We start from the raw sequence: 22740 nt of genomic DNA on the forward strand, positions 1-22740 counted from the left end.
TGAAATAACCATGCGCCTCCACAATCCTGTATTTGCAACTAACAGTGGCTTTTTTAATTCTACACTTCTCATCTTTACATTATTAAAAACCTCGTCACCGGGTGAGTTGGCCGTGCGTGTAGAGGCGCGTGGCTGTGAGCTTGCATCCGGGAGATAGTAGGTTCGAATCCCACTATCGGCAGCCGTGAAAATGGTTTTCCGTGGTTTCCCATTTTCACACCAGGCAAATGCTGGGGCTGTACCTTAATTAAGGCCACGGCCGCTTCCTTCCAACTCCTAGGCCTTTCCTATCCCATCGTCGCCATAAGACCTATCTGTGTCGGTGCGACGTAAAGCCCCTAGCAAAAAAAAAAAACTCGTCTGTTCATCGTTGGTCTCCCTGTGCATCTCTTGCCCTCCATGACCGAATTCATTATTCTCCTAGGTAACTTCCTCCATTCGACCCCGTCAACTTTACTCCTAACTTAATATTTATCTCCTCATTTCGAGTATTATTCCCACTTATTTGTATCAGCAATCAGTATTCGTGTGTGTTACTTCCAAGTTATGAATAAGATAATCATGTGCCCATTTAGTTTTCACTCCCGTACAGCGAAGTCGGTCTTAAGCCAGGTCAGAGTAAAAATAGTTTCGTCCGGGAATCGTTTTCCTTCTAACAGAATATCGTAGATCGCAACTCCGAGCTCACTGCATTGGCCTTTTTCTACATCTTGATTCATTTTCACGTACAGGAAAGTGAGGCGGCCTTTCTCTTCCTTAAGGTCAGGGACTATAAATGGTATCTAATAATCGCCAACGACTGTTTCAGCAGAGAGTCCGCTATGGTCTGATGATGATGATGATGATGCCCGGAATTTTTTAAAATCCTCTGGACTTCCAGCGTCTCCTTAGGAATTGTCCTTGCATCCGGGAGATAGTGGGTTCGAATCCCACTGTTGGCAGTCCTGAAGATGGTTTTCCGTGGTTTCCCATTTTCACACCATCCAAATGCTGGGGCTGTACCTTAATTAAGGCCACGGCCGCTTCCTTCCAACTCCTAGGCCTTTCCTATTCCATCGTCGCCATAACACCTATCTGTGTCTGTACGACGTAAAGCAACTAGAAAAAAAAAAGGAATTGTCCCTCTCGCCTCAGTCGTAAGTCCAATGCGTTTCAATTTTTTAATCAGAGGTCCTCACTGTATGGTTCATATATGGCCTGCTGCTCCTCGCAAATTAATCGACGCTGCTGTACATTTTCCTCGAATATTATGAGATCAGTCACCATACCCGTATCCTTTGCCTGATAATTTGCAACAATACCAGCTCGTCTCGCAGATCCATTTCTGGAAAGACATCCAACTTCTTCATAGACCTCCAAGTGTTGTTCTTTACGGAGGCTTTCAACAATCAATGTGCGAAGTGTATTGTGCGGATTGATTTTCATCAACTCCCCCTTTCAACATAACCCTAGCACACGAGGTAAGGTTTCGAACTCGTCGTATATTCTGCTACAAAGCGTGGCTCCAGGGGCTCCGAACTTGGGAGCGTGGGTTGGCCCTTAGCTGAGTCCTGGCATTGCTTCCATTTACTTGTGCCAAGCTCTTCACGTTCGTCTATCCTATCCGACCTCCCTTGATGAATTCTTTTTCTTTTCCGACCCCGACGGTATTAGATCATTCGAGGCCTAGGGAGTCTTTCATTTTCATGCCCTTTGTGGCCCTTGTCTTTCTTTGTCCGATATCTTCATTTAATGAAGTGTCGGAACCGTTCCATCCTTTCTCTTTGACTAGTGTTGTATAGAGGATGGTTGCCTAGTTGTACTTCCTTTTAAAACAATAATCACCACCACCACTTCTGCTCCGGGATGTATTAAGGCTCTCTCCAGGGAGAGATCGAACTGGCATTACACCTCATTTTAATCCCTTCTGTCCGTTGTCCGTGTACTGAGGTTCACCTCCGTCCCGTTGAACTGCGCATCTTCTAGAAGGTCATCTGTGCTATGAATCTTGAACTAATGTAATACAAGATACTTGGACCTTTAACCATTAGATGTCTCTACCATCGGCCTAGGTGTTCCCTCTGGTGAGATTAAGGACAATTAATCCTTAAGGGAATTTTAATTTTTTGAAGGTGGCAAACTTTAAGTTTTTATAGATTTTTTTCCATGTATCAAAGTTGTCAATACTCCTACTGTTTTCCTCTTTCTTAGCTATTAACCAGTCAGGAATTTTTGGAATATTCTCTCTAGCCAATTCAGATTGGGGTAAAGAGTGCTGGAAACTTACTCTCGGAAATGCTATAAAAGCTGGGCGCTTTAGGGCCGTATTGCCATTGCCATCTTCATCGCTCCGGTCTAGTGAGTGCGGCGTGTTATACGGAAGGAGGTGCTGCAGACCGGCGTTCGGAAGGCTCAACAACTTCAGGTAATGGCAGATATTTCTTAACATGTGATAGCTCCAGGCAGATAGCTTGAGAGGAAGGTTTCAAACTTCTTTTCTGAATATGAAGTTCCAAAGTCATAGTTTAAATGTAGATTTTCGGCAAGTCTGAGGACTGTTCAAATCCCTGCTGGGAAACATGTAAATTAAGGGAACAAAGAGTGATCACCCTCTGTATGAGGTGACTAAAATTGTCTAAAACTCTAAAGTATTAACACACTTTCGGCATTTAATATTTCTCGTTTAGTCACCCCTCTGTAGTATAGGCTTAGCCTCTGCAACTTCGGGCCATGAGGCCTTTTAGGTTTTAAAGAGTTTTTCCTAAAAGGAGTGCAAGATTTTCGCCTCCTAGCCTTTTGTTAATGGCCGATGGTGTTAAACCTTTTATTTTTACATTAAGGCCATTTAGAATGAGCACTCATTGCCCCTGTTTATTTGGTAATTGTTTATAGACGAGTTGTAACAAACTGTTGAGCGCAAATGACTGTAAACACAGTATTTGAAGTTTGTAAGGCATAATGTAAGAAACTTGTGCCTCTTACAGGCTGGACTACAGTAACCTTTTAGAGCTCAGTTTTCCAGTATGTAAATGAGTGGAGCAAACAATGTACCTGTTTAGAGTATATTGCTCATCCTCATCGTGTCGATAATGTTCTCTAGTTTTTACCTGATTTTTGGTCTTACAGTTCGCTGTTGTTAGCAGGGTTGACGAGCTCATTCGTTGTTGTTTGTTCCAAATCTCAAATTTTAAAATTAAAAAGGGAAAGAAATAAAATACCGAGCGAGTTGGCCGTGTGGTTAGGGGCGCGCAGCTATGAACTCGCATACGGGAGATAATGGGTTCGAATCCCACTGTCGGCAGCCCTGAAGATGCTTTTCCGTTGTTTCCCATTTTCACACCAGGCAAATGCTGGGGCTGTACCTTAATTAAGGCCACGGCCGCTTCCTTCCAATTCCTAGGCCTCACCTGTCCCATCGTCGTCATAAGACCTACCTGGGTCGGTGCGACGTAAAGTAAATAGCGAAAAAACAAAAACAAAAAAAACCCCAGAAATAACATTGAAAATTTAGTGCTTTAACTTACGCTATAGTTTTTCCGTCTCCGCTAATTTACCCCGGCTCCACTTTACACCTCTGTTCCACGACATTTCCGCAGCAGTCCACATGACATATCTTATCAAGAATAATTTCTGTCATCAGTTCTCACTGTAGCCTGATTGTCACCATAAAATAATAAATAATAGAAACGTCACTAAGAGGTCACAAATACTTTCTCGCCCTGAAAGTGTGTGCTGTGTTACCGTGTGAACAATTGACGTGACCTTCTGACCCCGGGTCTATTGAAAAGTGTCGATCGTTCTGGGGCGCTATGTGTGTTATGTACATAATGCAGTCACCTTGCAGGTAGTTACATAACCTGTGTATGTGTGTTACATAAGGTGGACTGACGTACGAGACATAGCAGGATTTGTGAGGTGTGTGCCCCTGATAAGCCCTCATTGTAATGGTGCCCTCTCTCGGGTGCTGTCGGAAGCAGAGCGCCCCTGTAAAATGGGCCCGCGGTTCGCGGAGTTTAGTGCGCACGTGAGCTGTCGGAATGGACCCGGAGGATAACACAATGTACGAACTGTGTCTTTTTGATACGCTTCTCTTGTGAGGTAGGTTGGTGGGTAGGTTCTGGAAGATGGCTTGGCTCTCTAGCATGCTGTAAGTACTTTTCAACGTTCAGGTACCAAATTCGAAGTCCAATCGCTAACTCGAACTTTGTAGAGACGGGTGTTCCTGTTAAGCATATTAAGATAATAATCGAAAGGACATTTCAGTTTTGTGTTGTGTAAAATATATTTCAGTAGATCGATAACAATTGCAAGAATACTGTCGAAATGACCTCTTATGTACGAGGATTAATTGTAATAAAACCCCGGCAAACCGCTCTTCAAGCGATCCCTTGATAATACCTTATCAGCTGGTACTGCGTTTTAAGCAGAAAACAACAAACTACATGCAGTAGAACAGGTACAAAAGATGACCAATTCTTTTTATATTTTCTGGATCGATTTTGGCGAACTACGTACCACGTAAATGACTTTTTATGAATCCACTTTTCTTTGGCACAGGTATTCCTTTATTATCTTGTTTGCAGCTTCTTTCTTTTCATCCGTCCAATTTGTTTCTTCTTAGTGGCTGTTTCCGGTTTATGGAACCTCCTCGAACGTTCGTGCCTTGTTTGTGAATATGGTTCTGTTGTGGATGTCTTGTTCCTTGATGTTAATTTCTTGCAAAGTCAAGTATTTCTGGATCCTTGTCTGAACGATCAGCGTAGTAACCTGAAGTTCATAGGATGCCGGTTCGATTCCGGGAATTTTAACTGCTTATGGTTAACTCCTCTAGCCGGGGACTGGGTCTTAGTGTTCATCTTAATCTACTAATCTACATACAACACATCACACTACCAACCACCACAGACACACAGAGTAATGGGTAGAGGTTGAATACTTGCTGATGGCACAAATCTGCGCGAGGCCATGAGCTTGAATGGGTGGGGGGGGGGGGAGAAGGCAGTGGAGGGGGTAACTAGTTAGGTACTGCTCATGTGATATCTTAACTCACAATACAGTTACAATTACCAAGAGCCGACTTGAACCCTTCCGTAGCAACTAGCGAAGTGCGCGTTCTTGCCCTCTCACTCACGCTGTGTAGGGGGTGAATACTGCTGTGCTCTTCACTCGTGATCTTAACCCGCAATAGAGTTTCAATTATCAGGAGCCGCCGTGAACACTCCGTAGGTGGGGGCGGGGGTGGTGGGCGCTTGCCATCCACTGAAATTCTAAAAAGGTTTATGTTCAATTGTTTAATAGGATACGAGATTATTTTATATACAGGACTTACTGACAGTCATCTAGCATCTGTTATAACCGGAAATTTCTGTAAACAGTTGAATGTTGCTGAAGTTATATTGGTTTTTATATTCAAGAAAATTGTTAATATGCCCCCCCCCCCCCAACTGGAAAAGATCCTGCGGGCGCCCATGCTGGGCAGTAATGGCTCAACGTTTCTCCTACAATGGCGGGTAATGTTATCAAATGGGGACACTTAGTTAACCAGATTCGATTTATTTTAACCGCCCTGGTTCACATGCGAAAGAGAAAATTTATATGAGTATAAAAATGCAATCATTCCGCATGGATAAAAGTAACTCGTGTTGTGATTTATCGAGAACGAATAAAATTCACGTGAGAGAGAAATAAATTCATTGGGCCGCTTGGCATTGGGAATTTAAATAACAATCTGCTATTTATGTTATCAAGTTAAATAAATCACAGGAAGTTTTTATTGGTTTAAATTTAGCAGCCCAGCAAATACAGGATATTTCTCCTGCAAGCTTTATCTAGAACATACTTTATGAACAGTGTATTTAGATTAATTAACTATTGTGTTATTTGACTTCTCCAAAACAAAGGTCGTAGTATTACATGTAACGACCATGTGGATGGGCTTGGTAAAGAACCAGCACGGACAAGTTATTTCCACAATACGTTTCTACAACTCTCCGATCTGTTACCTAACATTAAATTCCGCGCGTATAACACTTGGATATCCGATTGGATACTTTGCAAGAACGATCGAGGCTACTACTACTCTACAATACAGGATCACCCATCCATACAGTCGTGGTTCTTCCAATGGAACTGGAATCGACGCTCCATCATACGCCTGCGATTCAATCACGGGAGCTCAAACAGCCATCTAGTCTACACATTATTATCGATACACCTTATTGTGCGTGTGATGGTCTATCTCTGGCCACATCGAACCACCATGTCTTTGTCGGTCAACGCTACAATAGACAGCAGCGACTTTTCCTCCAAACGCTCATCTGTCTCAGACACCCGCTGCTAATCACTGTAAGATCACAGTCTCCTCCTGGCTGCGAAAAGGCTTCGGAATATATAAGGATATAAAAATGTTTATGCAAGAGGCTCAGCTGAATGTTTAACTCTCAAAGTGATTAACAGTGCCATCTCTCTCTCTCGTATTGACTCCTGTATTAACATAAGGGGGTGGGTTTTTTTTTCAAGTACGTCGTAGCAGTGACATTATCTTCACGTAATATTTTGTTAAATAATGCATCTCAGAACAAGCCTCCGTGGCTGTGAAGGCAGCGCATCGGCCTCTCACCGCTGGATACCGTGGTTCAAATCCCGGTCACTCCATGTGAGATTTGTGCTGGACAAAACGGAGGCGGGACAGGTTTTTCTCCGGGTACTCCGGTTTTCCCTGTCACCTTTCATTCCAGCAACACTCTCCATTCTCATGTCATAGCATCTATCAGTCATTACTAAATCACTTTGGGAGTGGCGACCCCATCGTACTAATAGCCTATATATGATTCATTCATTACATCCCTGACCCGGTCAATGACTGGAAAACAGGTTGTAGGTTTTCATTTTTCAATTCATCTCAGCGCACAATGTGTTTCTTCTTACCCTGTTCCATTTTCTGTATAACATGACCTGTGTTGTCTTCAGAACAGAATTTTAAATGTGTTAATTTATGTAATCTATGTGTTTCTGTGTATATTGTTGGCAGTATGCTACATACAGACGGAATGCCCCACCTTCAATAAAAAAATAAAAAGCCGTCTACCTCGCATCAGTTCGTGTATCTACTAGTATGTATTCCCACCTCGTTTAATACACAGCTATACTGGCCAGCGCGATAGAATCTAGCTCCAGAGACAAGGCATATGGCAAGAGGAATCAAGGGAGATGGGCTTGGTCATTCGATTTCTGTTGGCAGAAAATACAGAGGCTGCAAACACACTCTAATAAGGGAGAGACATGCCATTAAGGAACGCAATGATAAACAGTTTTCCCATCTTTCGAAATTTGCATGTATTTTCTCCTATTCCATGATCATTTTAGTCCCTTTCGACGTACTTGTTTCAGTGTTTTCCAAAATTTTGTAATAATTTTATTTGATTAGACAATTTCCATTTCTGTCAGACTCCTTGGCTGAATGGTAAGCGTTGAAGCCTTCGATTCAGAGGATCCTGGGTTCGATTCCCGGTTGGGTCGGGGATTTTAATCGCGTCTGATTTCGGCTCGGGGACTGGGTGTTAGTGTTTGTCCAACACACTCCTGTTCATATTCAGACAACTCACTACACTACCAACCACCACAGAAACACACAATAGTGATTACATCCCTCCATATAGAGTTTGCATCAGGAAGGGCATCCGGCTGAAAAATGGGTCAGATTCACATCAAGTGCCAACGTCAATAACATAGGAAGAAGGAAATACTATAGTATATTTGCAAAGTTGTATTCTAACGGGAAAGTTTGCTTACTGGTGTTCCCTTGTTAGTTTGCACGATATGTAACTGTTCATATTTAAGGTAGTTTATCTGTTCGCTGGTTCCTTAACGAAACATTTGTACATTTACTATTTGCGTGGATGAACACAAAGAAATCTGTTCATGTGATGAGATGATTTGTATTTCTTTCAGTCATGTTTTGCGCGTCTTGACGACCGATTAGGAAAAGGAGCGTCAGGAAATGTGGGCGCGTCCTGTCTATTTATTCTCCTCGGTTGGTGAACTCTAAGAAAAATTACAGCGGCGCCGAAAAGTACCGTAGTATTCTCCGGGCGAGTACAGTAGTGTATTACTGGAGGATAAGCGAGCCAAGCTCCCTGGGGAGATCAGAAATTGTCGTCCCCTTCTCTTTGTGTGTGTGTAATGAGCGATCGATCCTCTCTGGATCCTACCTCACATTAAAATGTGTCCCCGAGCATCTCTGTGTGCAGCACGCCCCCCCCCCCCCTCTCGCTCTCTCTCTCAACTGTGTTTCCACGAGCTTCACCTCTGCGAAGGAGATAATTGACGAATTAGATCAGTGAATTCAACTAACTTTGGTTGGTACTATCCACAGGATAGCCGTACATGTCGTAGAGGGAAAAGTCTAAGTTCACGTGCGCATGAAACTGAGTCAGGGTTCGGCTCCATGACTAAATGGTTAACGTGCTGGTCTTTGGTCACAGGGTTCGATTCCCGGTAGGGTCGTGAATTTTAACCATTATTGGTTAATTCCGCTGGCACGGGGCTGGGTGTATGTGCCGTCTTCATCATAATTTCATCCTCATCACAACGCGCAGGTCTTCTACGGGCGTAAAATAAAAAGACCTACACCTGGCGAGCCGAACATGTCCTCGGACACATGTCCTGGCACTAAAAGCCATACCCACTTCAGTTTCAGGGTTGTCAGCTTTTAAAATAAAAAATAAGATATTTTGCAAAACCACGTGATCAGAACATTACCAGGCGAGTTAGTCATGTGCTTAGGGGTGCGCAGCTGTGAGCTCGCATCCGGGAGATAGTGGATTCGAACCCCGACTGTCGGCAACCCTGAAGATGGTTTTTCGTGGTTTCCTCATTTTCACACCAGGCAAATACCGGGGCTGTACCTTAATTAAGGCCACGGCCGCTTCCTTCCCATTCCTAGGCCTTACCTGTCCCATCGTCGCCATAAGACCTATCTGTGTAGATGGGACGTAAAGCAAATAGCAACAAAAAATAAAACAAAATGATCAGAACATTGATGGAGATCAACATTTCCTATTATTCTAGAAGATATCCATTTTTAAATATATTGATAGTGTATGTATGTATGTTGGGTATTCAGCCCGAAGGCTGGTTTGATCCTCTACAGACGGGCGAGTTGGCCGTGCGTGTAGAGGCGCGCGGCTGTGAGCTTGCATCCGGGAGATAGTAGGTTCGAATCCCACTATCGGCAGCCCTGAAAATGGTTTTCCGTGGTTTCCCATTTTCACACCAGGCAAATGCTGGGGCTGTACCTTAATTAAGGCCACGGCCGCTTCCTTCCAACTCCTAGGCCTTTCCCATCCCATCGTCGCCATAAGACCTATCTGTGTCGGTGCGACGTAAAGCAAGTACCAAAAAAAAAAAAAAAAAAGATCCTCTACAGCTCCACCAACAGCTGTCATAGATAGCCTAGGTGTGACTGAAGAGGCATACTAGGGAAATGATGAGTGAGATAGTTTCCCGTTGCTTTCCTCACTGAACCAGAAATTGCTATTGCACATCAGTCTGCCAAGTCCACTGAAATGCATGCAGCAACCGACCCTATGAGCGATATTTTCACACCTTTCATAACAGGGACTGGCTGCATAAGGAATGGTATTACTGGCATCGCTCATACCTCGGTCACTTTCATATTGTCAAAGCCAAGGATGAGACTGAGAAAGTAATGACTATTTATTAGGAAAACAAAAAAAATGTTGTGTATTTACATGCATTTTGATTTGCGCTAATTCTGAAACTTTACATCAGAATAAGAACACGTGTAGAGTTCTTTACAAGTCATGTTGAAATAAGTGAAAATTTACATTTTAGCAAGTTACTAAATCTGTTTCTGAGAAAAATATACTTCATAAACAGTTGATGCATATCGCAAACTGTTGTTCCCTCCATGGATAATACTGAATTCTTTATCAGCATAAAAAAACTAGTTTTCTCCCGATCAGATAGATATACCGTCATGTACTGAGCCTTTTTCTTTGGTGTTTTGTACCGTTTTTCGTCGTCACTTTTGCCACCCGTGATCCAGTAAACAATGTGTTGATAATAATAAAAGCTGCGTGTCTTATTGACGCCGTAAAACGTATTTTTATTTAGAAATGCATTTATTTCTGCTTCCTCCATTCGGAGGCTGCCAAAAAGACAAAGCTTACATAAAAATTTTGATTAGTAATTGCAAGGGCCGTTTAAAATGTGTCTATAAATAGGTATACTACAGTAAAGCCTAAATAATAAAAATTGTATCAGTCAATAGTAAACTCGCAAAAGTAAAATGACGCGAAAGGAAGCAAAGATGAGGTGCGAACAAATTAATAATCACTTACGACTTTATGATTTCGACACACAGTGCTAATGTTTGAAAAAAAACTGCGATGCCTATTTCGATCATTCAAAAATATTTCTGTTCATGAAAGGCAACGATATAAAACATAGTGTAGGATTTTTCTTAAATAACTGAGCCAAGAAACTCAAAGAAAAGTTATTTTTCTTTGGGAAAATCAAATGTCTTTCAGTTGAATTAATTCATGCATGCCTAATCCACACGCCTCAGCATTATCGAAATATTCACGTTTGCCGCTGTTCAGTCTGTTCATTTCTCAAAGCATTACTTGAACAACATTGGATTGAGATTTTAAAATCTAAAAAGAGCATATTAGAGGAACATCCCTGTTGACTTCTCATGCGTGAACGGTTTCGGAAAACTGTAGGAAATATGGTACTTATTAAGGTACGGATTTATAACATGTGAAAACCAGCCCTAGCTTGTTGTTGACTGCCGTCTACCTAATGAAACAGTAATAATGTTATTGGTTCGCGTCCCACTAACTACTTTTACGGTTCTCGGAGCACCTTCAAATACCGCACTGAGCCGGGATCGAACCTGCCATTTTAACTCAGAAAGCCAGCGTTCTACCACCTGAACTACCCAGCCGGGTACCTAATGAAACAACACTATCACCAAGCTTGAAGATCGTCTTATTGTGTTTGTTACAAAAACTGAACAAGATATTTGAAAACTAGTTCGAAGGAAATAGTTTTGAACTATCGCATTAATTTTAATTAGTGAAATCTTGCTTTGGCAATTCTAAATAACTATTTAATTATTATTGCATGTATTCATGTTTTATGTTGGTTTAAGCATATTATTTACTATCCAGTATATTATAATCAAAGGGGCCGACTGGCCGATAGAGTAAAGCCGTGTTTGGCTCATCCGCAATCATGTAGATTCGATTCGTGGCCAGGAAGTCGAAAAAAGTTAAGAAACGAGATTTCCACTTCCGGGGGTGTACATGACCCTCAGGTTCACTCAATCTACATCATAAATGAGGATCAGGTTAATTCCTACTGGCAAAAGCGGCCGGGCGTAGAGCTGACCTCTCTACCCTACCAAGTGCGGGGTTACGGACTGTGGAAGCCTTTATCCTCCACCCCTCCAAGGACCTCGTGGCCTGCATTTTGCTTTCTTTGCCTTGCATGTTACAACTAAAATGCCATTATTATATCTTCAATACAGTGTAAGTAATACGGTCGATTTCACAAAAAACCTCCGCGAGATAGAGAACCTCTGATATAGTTTATTTCCTCTCATAGCATCTGCTGTACCCCCAGGAGCTCACGAGAATAGGTATTCAAGGTAAGTTCCTGCTCAGATTCCGCTTTCTGATAGCGTTGACTTGCTGACTTTGAATAGCTTCCTTAGGCAATTGTAGACACCGTCTCATCACGCTTCACGAAATTAACAAGGAACATTAAAATACAGACTAACATTTATTGGTGGTATGGAATATTTGTTGTTGAAAGCCCTTAGGTGTTCACCCGTGTAAGAGTGAGAGGCCATAAAGGCATCAAAGACATTCTATTCAACAAAATGTTGCAGCTTTTTAAACGTGCTGCCTTGGCACACACATATGACACTTTTTCGGAACTCAACCATTCATGAACAATGTTCTGTGAAGTGCCAACAGGAAGCGACTATTTAAATCCAATTCTTTGAACCTGGCAAAAATTTTCTACATTGCCTTTGAAAAACACGGCTGGTATTTAAAAAAATATTTCTCCGCGCTTTTTCACAGTCGTCAGATCATATTTGCTGCTCCATCACAGCTCTTATTGAATAAACATTTTATCCGTTCAATCCATCGGCGGATGTCTTCCCCTATAGAGTTAATCGTCAAATCGATTGCGTCCTTCCCGCGCGTCGATTGGCAGTAAACGAGAGAGCTCTGCAGCTGACGCACACACTAGTGGAGGTCATTTAGGGCAATTATATTTGTGAACCGTGGTGATTGCATATGCGTTCTTCATGAGTAGTTACACCTCTGATCGTCCTGAATGGTTTAAAACACTACACGAGTTTTCAGTTTAGATGGAGTGGACTTTTGTGATCAATAACAAGGACTGTTTAGCTGATGACTCCAATAGCAGTACAGTATAAGAATAACAGGAACTTCAGCCAATCAACAGCTGTGTATTGCCACATTATTATACCTTTCCTGTTATCACTTTTATTTTATCGCGCCTTCGTGCAGTTGTTCAGATATAAATTCATCAGAATAGAGCAGTCAAAACTTATTTGCTCTAATATCAATCGATGACCAGTGTCATTTCACACAGTCTCTCCACTGACAGGTCGGAGCATACTGCTTATTCAAGCAGCTCGTCTCCTTACTCCCAAGTCTTCCCAGCCCAAAGTTTGCAACATTTTTGTTACACTACTCTTTTGTCGGAAATCACCCAGAACAAATAGCGTTGCTTTTCTTTGGATTTTTCCAGTTCACCTATCAAGTAATCCTAGTGTGGATCCCATACACTGGAAACACAGTTATTGTTGTCCTCCCAGAGACTTATACGCCTCTCCTTTACATCCTTACTACAACCCTTAAGAATCCTCATAACCATATGAAGAGCTCTGTAACTTACAATCCCTTGTATGTGATTACCCCAATGGAGAAATCGAATTACTTAACGATTACGTTTTTAGTATATTTACTTGTAATTCAGTTCTTGGTCCGCCTCTGTGGTGTAGTGGTTAGTGTGATTAACTGCCAGCCGCGGACGCCAGGGTTCGATTCCCGGGTCTGCCACGAAATTTGAAAAGTGGTACGAGAGCTAGAACGGGGTCCACTCAACTTCGGGAGGTCAGCTGGGTAGAGGACGGGTTAGATTCACTTCAGCCATCCTCGAAGTGGTTTTTCCCAGGTTTCCCACTTCTCCTCCAGGAAAATGACGGGATGGTACCTAACTTAAGGCCACGGCCGCTTCCTTTCCTCTTCCTTGTCTACCCTTTCCAATCTTCCCTTCCCGCACAAGGCTCCTGTTCAGTTTAGCAGGGGAGGTACTAGTTCTCCTCCCAAGTTGTATCCCCGACCAGATGTCTCGCGCTCCAGGACACTGCCCTCGAGGAGGCGGTAGAGGTGAGATCCCTCGCTGAGTCCGGGAGAAAATCAACCGTGGAGGGCAAACTTATTAAATAACAAAAATAATAATTTACTTCTTGAAATAAAATCCTAATCGTTACATTCTAGTAACCCATATACATCGCATGGAGGCACAAAACGGAAATAAGTGATAATGAAGACAACTTTTTCATATCTACTACGTCAGAACCAGTAGCTTCACCGATGCCGGATGAGGTACTTTCTTACCTCTGCAAAGACATCAAACTTATCCTACAATATCCATCACTACTGGGGATGTTCGTAAAAATTAATATCAGGTCTCCCGTCAGTTGTCGCTATAGAGACGTCTTTTTAGTAGATGCAAATATGTACATTCCTAAGAGATGAGAACGGAGTATTAAAAAAAAATTACAGCCCCATTCGAAAAGAAAATTTTAGTGATTTACTTGAGAATGGTGTTCTGTAAAATAATTGTAATTTTACTGATTACATCTTTGAAAAATAATTTGTAATTGCAAATGAATCAAATGTTTCTCAGGTAATTGTAATTCAGCGCAGCTACTTTCTGACAAATATGTCTTATGGCTGGGGGTCATCTGAAAATTTGCATTACGGAAGTTAGTGCGACGAAGATGTAACCTAGCAGCCGTGCATGATGTGATGTAAAGTATGGAGGATGGTCAGATAATGTTGCCTGGCAACCGTGCAGGCTGTGGTGTAAAGTATGGATGGATGGTCAGATAATGTTACCTAGCAACCGTGCAGACTGTGATGTAAAGTATGGAGGATGGTCAGATAATGTTGCCTGGCAACCGTGCAGGCTGTGATTTAAAGTATGGATGGATGGTCAGAGAATGTTACCTAGCAACCGTGCAGACTGTGATGCAAAGTATGGATGGATGGTGAAATAATGTTACCTAGCAACCGTACAGGCTGTTTCTGAAATTAGCAGCCGTTGATGGATGGCCATGATCGAAAGAGATTATTTATGATCATTTGATTTTCGTGAAGGGAAAAGTGGTTTCTTTGTTCTTATACTTTTCCCATCACTATCTTTAATACTACTGTATCGTTTCTAATAGAAGCTAAAATATGATGTACTGCAGTACGTAATCTTGGTCATTTTAACATTAACGTGCGTGTGATTAATGTAATATTTTATTAGCATATAGAAGGAAACTGTCAGATCTTTGTTCAGAATCATTCACCTTGTGATGCTGTGTACAACCTATGTAACGACAGGCGTGGAGCGATAATCGGATGTCTTTACTTATTATGCTACCAAGTTCCATTCGAATCGATCTGTTCCCTTATTAGAACAACTGTCGTAGGCCTTATGTGTTTTTGCTCTGTTGAAAGTACCTGTCTGTCTGAAGTGTCCCAGTCTGTTAAGATACACTGCGTCATTTTGTGTGACCCTGTAAGCTCACTTACATTGAAATATTCCCACTTGAGACTGCAATGGGGAGAATTATTTATCAAGTTGAGGTTTGAAGATGTAGTGAGCGAGTTATAAAATCCCCGTGAGATGAAGTGTGGTTGAAATTATTGTTTTCTTTTGCCATTCCTTTCGTCTGGCCCGGTATCTCTAAACATCCACTTCACTGTAATTCTCTTTTAACTACAAGGTGTTCACATAGTTGTGGCAGAGTCTTGTGCGTCGAAGAATGAAGACTTGTTTTGGTGAACACTCTTCAGTTTATTTATTTATTTGTTATTTATTTATGTATTTATTTATTTTTTATTTATTACTTATGTATTTATTTTTATTTATTTTTTATTTATTTATTTTATTTTTTATTTAATTATTTTATTTTTTATTATTTTATTTATTTCGACTACCAGCCATCTGGAAACTCTCTTCGGTATTCCCCAGAAATGAGTGAGTCAGACCGGGGACCTCCTAGTCGGCCTGAAGAGATATGCTAGTACTGCGCCTTCGTCTGCAATCTGCGCGAATTTTCTGGAGGGCGAAATTCGAACGTCAAAGGTTCTCAAAAAAAAAACTGCTTATATTTTTGTGTCTGTGGCATTTCAGATATGTTTTCACTAAATACTAAAATAATTTGTGTTTTAACGGATCAAAACAAGTAAAATAATCACGAACAGAGTTTTTACGGGGCAGGGAATTGTGTAGACGATATTATTAATCTTGTGTAGCGTGCGATGTGAGAGTCGCGTTAACAGCTGTTAACGAGCGGTGTGGGTAATGCTTTCCACCCAACGTGATCCCCTCGCTGCTGTTGATAAAGCACTATAAATGGAAATAATACCTGCATTGTATAACACCCGTATTTTGAGATATCGAATACTGCACGTGTCGCCCAACCCCGGGACTTAAACTGCGTATGCAACTCTTTCGACAGCCGTACTTAGCGGGATGCCTGTTTGCTCCTACCTGACGGTCGCACTTCTCTTGCAGACAACTTCAAAGCGTGTACTCCGTGCTGGTGCGGAAAAGAAGTGAAAAAATCAGGCGAACGCAGGAATGCACTCAGAAGGTATGATTATCTACTCGAACTTCGCGGAAAACGGTGCATTAAGACATGCACTTTAAGTCGTTTGATCTTTCACCATCCAGACCGCAAGTTTCTGTAAGCAGACTACACACCTCCAAGTTTATTCAACGATAGCTCTGTAATTTGATCTGTTTACGGTTACATGCGTACTGAATTGAATTGATTCGTTCGTACAGCCACCATTCCTAATGGAAACTGTCACGACCCGGAACCCTGTGTAATGTTAACACTTCAATTTTAAACATTCTTGAGTGCTGCTTTCTGACATGTTTCAAGGGTAATAGGTAGGGCCCGTACTCTTATGTAATTACATATTACATTCCTTTGCTTGTAGACAATTGAAAATGAAAAATGTCGGCGAACTGTGGTTCTGATATGGTTATACCTGTGTTTCATTTGACTTTTTTTACATATTCTTAGTAACATTATATATGAGGAATATAACATTTTTGTACATATTTAGGTAATTATTTTTTTAATTGTCAGCTCCTTTAATTTTCAGACTATAGTAAAATAATTAGCAAATTTCATTTCATGTAGAATATGTTTTAATTGCTAAAGTTAGCTTTACAATTCCTTTAAAGTAGGGATTTCTAACACTTTGTCTGTGAAATACAGTAGGTGTGAGTGCATACAACACAGTATTCTCACCAGAAATTTCCTCAGCCGGGTGGCAGGAATAAGTAGCCTGGAGGAGGGGGGTCCGTCGTAAAAATTAGGATGAAATTTCACTTTATTCCCGTCGGGGCATTAACAGTAATACCAGACATGTAAACATTAACTGCAAAAATGTACTATTTTAGTGATATTATCACGAACGAGACGTAAGAATATTATGAACTTCTAGTGTTCTACTGCTTGTTCGTAATTATGTAACACCGGAACTTACGACTCGGTTGCTGCGGAGTGCCATTCGAGTTTGTGATGTCAAAAGAAACAAAGTGCTCGGATGCTATTGTACGCTAATCCATACACCGCACGCGAACAACAATACGCAGTAGTCAAGTCAAACGTGTAAACTCCGATGTAATTGATGCGATTGTGCTGACAATAATGATTTGTAATTTAAATAAACAGTTTTACGCTATCTACATTTTAATTTGGGATACCCAATGGCTCAAATATGTATTAATGTTATGTAACTAGCACATACCTAGCAGCAGTCCCTTGGTCAGTAATCCTATTCTTTTACGTCAGTTTGTGTGAATGCAAAGCATTGCGGGTCGCATCCACTGATTGTTTTAAATTCATGTCCATCCATTCATTCTTCGTTCTCACGCTTTGAATTTTGATCAGTGGAGGATTTCAGACTTTTAATTTGTCATTCCATTTCGTCTCATTACGTACCATTAGGGGCCGATGACCTCGATGTTAGGCCCCTTTAAACAACAATCATCATCATCACCATCATCACCGAGCCCCGTGGTGTAGGGGTAGCGTCCCTGCCTCTTACCTGGAGGCCCCGGCTTCGATCCCCAGCCAGGTTGGGGTATTTTTACCTGGATCTGAGAGATGGTTCCGAGGTCCACTCAACCTACATTGTTACAGTTGGGGAGCTATGTGACCGTGAGATAGCGGCCTCTGTCTAGAAAGCCAAGAATAACTGGCAAGATGAGCCGACCACACGTCACCTCATCTGCAGAACTTCCGGCTGAGCAGTGCTCACTTGGAAGGCCAAGACCCTTCGGGAATTGTGGCATGGAGTTTGGGTTTGGTGGTGGTAGTAGTAGTAGTAGTAGTAGTAGTAGTAGTAGTAGTAGTAGTAACAATAAAATAGCAGGCGTCTGGCAGGGCAAAAGTAGTCTACAATATAGTCGGAGTCAACTCAGTCCGAAGCGGTCCCTTTGCTGTTATATATGTTGTATAAAAGCCGCTTATATTACCCGCCAATTCAAGACGAGAACAGGCATAGAGAAGGGAAAAAAGGGAAGTGTTCACATGTGGAAGGATATTTTCCTTCCACTGAGCCATGCATAGTACGTTAGTTAAGATTTAGTGGAAGCTGCTTCTTCTTCTTCTTCCTAGCGTTATTGCCGCACTGTGGCGGGGTCCGCTTGTGAGCACGTCTATCTCCATTTGGTCCTCTCCAAGGTATGCTCATGAGTGACGCCCACATACTCCATGCCTTCCCAAATACGATCCGTCCATAGCTTTTTGGGACTACCACGCAGTCTCCGTCCACTAGGGTCAAGGCTCATGAGTCCTTGCCACTTAATCTTTATTGCTGCGTACTAAGTGTCCTTACCATCTAAACCTGGCTTCCGGCAGTTTCGCCCCATATTGGTGCAACTCCCATCCTTCGTCAAACATCATTGTTCATAGCATGGTCAAATACCGTTAGTGCAAGACACCACCAGACCATTCGCATTTCCATCACGTGTAGAACCTGCTCGTATTTTGCCGTTCGCTGGCTAACATTCTGATCCATAGATCGTGACTGAACGCACTCCAGTTCTGTAGATCCTCGACTTCAGACGCAGGAGCATCCGCCGATCATACAGGATCCCAGGTACTTGGCGCCACTTCATCCGGAACACTGTCGCTGTCACTGCAGGGAGCCGAGGTACTTGAAGTGTTCCACTCTCTTCAGATCTTGCCCACCGAAGCTGATGGTTCAGTCGGTTTGGCATCCACATTCCATATATTCCGTCTTCTTGATATTGAGGTGAATTTATTTATTTAGCGTATGGCTAGAGATACAGTGTCTAACTTAGGTAAGATCTACACTTCTATATACGTATATCTAAATTTTGCATGTACTCTATAATTTCTGGGGTCGCGAGAGCAAAGCTCTGCCATTATACGAAGGCCGGTTTTTTCAACATCCGATGGGCTAGAAGAAAAAGACATATTGGCATAACAAAACGATTTTATCACTAAACGTTTAGCAGTTTCATACTTATTTTTTCACATAATCGTCAAACCGATGTAGGCATTTGTCGTATTATGATGCCAGCTTTCCGATGACCTCTGCAAAGAAGTTTGCCGCCAGTGAGGTAATGCGCATCTCGACAGCCTCCTGCTCCATAAAGTCTACCAACAAGACACCTTTATGGTCCCACAAAACGGCGGCCATTGTTTTCCTGTTCTTCGGTGTCAGTTTAAACATTTTTTGGCTTGTTTGTAGAAGGATGTATCCACTGCCTAGACTGTGGATTTTTGTTTTTGTTTTGTTTTTTTGTTTCTGGAGTGTCATACGGAACCCAAGTTTCATCACCAGTAACGATAGACTTCATAAAATCTTCCCCCCTACTAAATAACGCGTGAGAAAACATTACGGCTGACGCCATTCGCTGAGTTTTGTGATCGTCAGTCAACATTGTTGGGACCCAATGTGAACAAAGTTTCCAGTATCCTTAGTGTTGTCCGGCCCCGCGGTGTAGGGGGCAACCTGTCACCCGGCGGCCCCGGGTTCGATTCCCGGCCGGGCCAGGGTTTTTAATTGTAAATGCTTAATATACCTGGCCTGAGGACTGAGTGTTTTTGTCGTCCTTAACGTTCCTTCCCTCACATTCAACACTTTACACTTCCGCCATTTACAAAATACACGCAGGTTTCTCACATATGGTGCATTTTGTAGGGGCAAACGATCTTTCTAGGTCGACGCCCCAAACAAATAGCATTTAAAAATCCTAAGTGTTGAGTCACTGTTGTATACAGAGAAGACCTCGAAATGTCTGGGATTGCTGTAAAAAGTTCTCTGATCGTAAACCTCCATTAGCGGCGTACAGACGGTGAGCTTCAGGAGGCTGTTCAGACGCACATTGCCTCACGGGCGGCAGACTTCTTTGCAGAAAACATCGGAAAGCTTGTGTCACGTACGACAAATGCCTAAATCGTTTTGGCGATTATGCAGAAAAATAAGTATGAAACTACTAAACTTTTAGTGATAAAATCATTTGTTATATCAATGTAGGCCCTATATTGTTCTTGTAGCCCATCGAATGTTGAAAAAAAGCCCAGCCTCGTACTGTCTTGTGTTACAATCAGCAATGATGTGCTGGATCGTCTGTTGCGTAACACCGCAGTACTCTGTCATTGAAATTCTGTTCCACTTTTAGTGGAAGGCTGCACAGTTCCCGTGGTTGGTTCGAATCCTGTTCAGTGTGGACCATAGTCTACGAGGGAGGTTGAAACCAGGTGGTGGCCTCTTCCTCATAGGAGGAAGTTTTTGTCTTCGAGTCTCTTCCGCCATTCAACGGAAGTTTTGTAGATACTGTTCCTCAAGTTCATGGCATATATTGTTGGTGGTTTTCTTGAACGCAGGCGATTATTATTTGCATCACCGATATCATCATGTATCGGCAGTTCTGGACTCTTCATTATTTTGTTAGGAGAACGCTTTTAGATCTGAGATCCGGAGGAGAAATATATTATATTCAGGCGAAGTCCGAATTGGGCCGATCATCCCACTATCGCGTTTAAGCCTCCGAGGTTCTCTCGTACGGTTTGCCAAGAAGACGTCGTCATGCCGGGCTGAGTAGCCCAGACAATTGAGGCGCTGGCGTTCTGACCCCAACGTGGCAGTTCGATCCTGGCTCACTCCGGTGGTATTTGAAGGTCCTCAAATGCGTCAGCCTCGTGTCGGTAGATTTACTGGCTCGTAAACTAACTCCTGCGGGTCCAAATTCCGACACCTCGGCGTCTCCGAAAACCGTAATAGTGGTTAGTGGGACGTAAACCAAATAACATTTTTATTAGACGTCGTCGGCATAGAGCAGCGTCTGGTGGTCACATGTTACTGTGTCCGCGAAAAATAAGTTAACAAGCGTTTGTGATTTCACTTCGAAAAGGAAATGTAATTTGTTACAGCGTGATGTAATTGAGCTTCCACCGCGCTAATGATTTATTGATCTCGTCAGTAAATAATCTTTGTACTGTGAGTGATTTCTACAGTAGTGTGATGTCCACATGACCACTGGTGCAGTACCAACAGGAAAACGTAAAAACCAATGAAAATGCAATTAAAAAATCATCTACATATTAAAAAGTTTACTAAAGCAGTTTTGTGCAGTCCGTCCAGCCGTTCTACTGCATCGATTTGCTTCATTCTTTTTTTAATTCTCTCCGAAATTATCTGCCGGTAAATCATCGATATTGATATGTCTTCAAGTTCATTCAATTTTATTACATCACTAGCCCGTAATACATTCTGTACTTAGCGGGCTGTTGGCGAGTAACACTTCCATTAGTGTCCTGACATACGTGATAATCCTTAGTAATGTGATTGCATGCAGCCATGTTTGATTACTACCTTTCAAGACAGAGAGTATACACTTCCTCTGATGATGGAAGAATACTATTCTCCACTAGATACTCTTTGATTCTCTGACCTTCCCCAACTACTGAATATACTCAACAGATGCTAGAACGTTCCTAATAACTTCCATGCTGCTAAGAGAAAATAGTATGCGTACGTACAGATAGGAAGGTATCGAGTCGACTAGCCTTCTGTATGACCATTAATAAAGCGCAGGAACAAACTCTTGAAAAAGTGGGTGTCTACTACTTACCTGCACCAGTATTGAGCCACGGCCAATTGTACGTTGTACTATCTCGGGCAAGATCGTTTGAAAATTGTAAGATCCAGATAGGCCGAATGGTCGAAGCACAGAGAATATTGTATTATTATTATTATTATTATTATTATTATTATTATTATTATTATTATTATTATTATTATTGTATGAAAATACATGTCATAAAGTAAATTACGAATTAATTAGTTATTATACACCGGTAGTAAATGTTCATAAAACTATTGAAAATGCAGGCAAAACATTGACTACTACAGGCATATCAAGATGAGTTATCTGACCTATTCATAACGAATGCTGCAGAGCAGCAGGGGTCCATTAGTATTTTTAAAAATTAACATTGAATCAAAAGCTACACATTTTTCTCTTCACAGACGAGTATACAGAATGACCTGATGTCCATCTAGAGGCGGTGAATGGAACTAAATACACAGCTATCGGACACGAAATCATCCCGTTCTTCCAGCTTCTTTGCCACCACGGCCAACTGGATCCCTCGCTGCGCTCTAGCTAGAGAGACTCATCAAGTAGGCCGTGTTGCCACTGTATTAGTTTGCTCACCTACCGCTCTTTGCTTGTAGCTCTGTGTGGTAAACTCAAACAGATCGGATGTATGCACTTCATGCAGCATGGCTGTCATTGCAATGTCGAGGACACAGCTTATTTAAGTGGCCGGCTGATACGCAAGATAAACACATGCAATATAATTTATTTCAAGTAAGTGATAAGCATTATGAAATCAAAATGAAAATCCACAGCCTGTTTCCAATTTCAACGGGGTCAGGGATGGAATGAATGAAGTCCCCATCTAATGGCGAGGATAGGAACTGTCGCAAAGAGATCAAAAGGCGAATAGCAGTTGCCAAACAGGCGTTTAGTAATATCTTTTAATCAGTGCAAATTTAGATTTTGGAATTACAAAGACATTTGTGATGCCTTGTGTGTCTGTATTAGATGAAATCTTTCAAATCGTTGCATACTGTGCGTGTTTAGTGAACTATGAAATTGATTGGGACGTAACCACTCGTGTTGTTGTTATTATTATTATTATTATTATTATTATTATTATTATTATTATTATTATCAATTTGCTTTACGTCGCACCGACACAGATAGGTCTTATGGCGACGATGGCATAGGAAAAGCCTAGGAGTGGGAAGGAAGCGACCATGGCCTTAATTAAGATACATCCCCAGCATTTGCCTGGTGTGAAAATGGGAAACCACAGAAAACCATCTTCAGGGCTGCCGACAGTGGGGTTCG

At 41.9% G+C, this 22740-nt stretch overlaps 1 protein-coding gene across 7 annotated transcripts in view; it reads left to right on the forward strand.

Annotated features, from left to right (window-relative positions):
- Nucleotides 1-22740, forward strand: part of krz (beta-arrestin protein kurtz) — a 711169-nt gene that overhangs the window by 607871 nt on the left and 80558 nt on the right. For 2 of the 7 annotated variants that reach the window (XM_068229022.1, XM_067152147.2), the window contains exon 1: nt 3942-4126. The exons of the other annotated variants lie outside the window; for them this stretch is intronic. In XM_068229022.1, the coding sequence (XP_068085123.1) occupies nt 4104-4126 (23 nt within the window). In that variant the 5' untranslated portion in view covers nt 3942-4103. Of the gene's footprint in view, nt 1-3941; nt 4127-22740 lie in introns of those variants that run through there. 7 annotated transcript variants of the gene reach the window in all.

This window comes from Anabrus simplex, chromosome 8 (genome assembly GCF_040414725.1).
Source record: "Anabrus simplex isolate iqAnaSimp1 chromosome 8, ASM4041472v1, whole genome shotgun sequence".
NCBI classification, from domain to species: domain Eukaryota; kingdom Metazoa; phylum Arthropoda; class Insecta; order Orthoptera; family Tettigoniidae; genus Anabrus; species Anabrus simplex.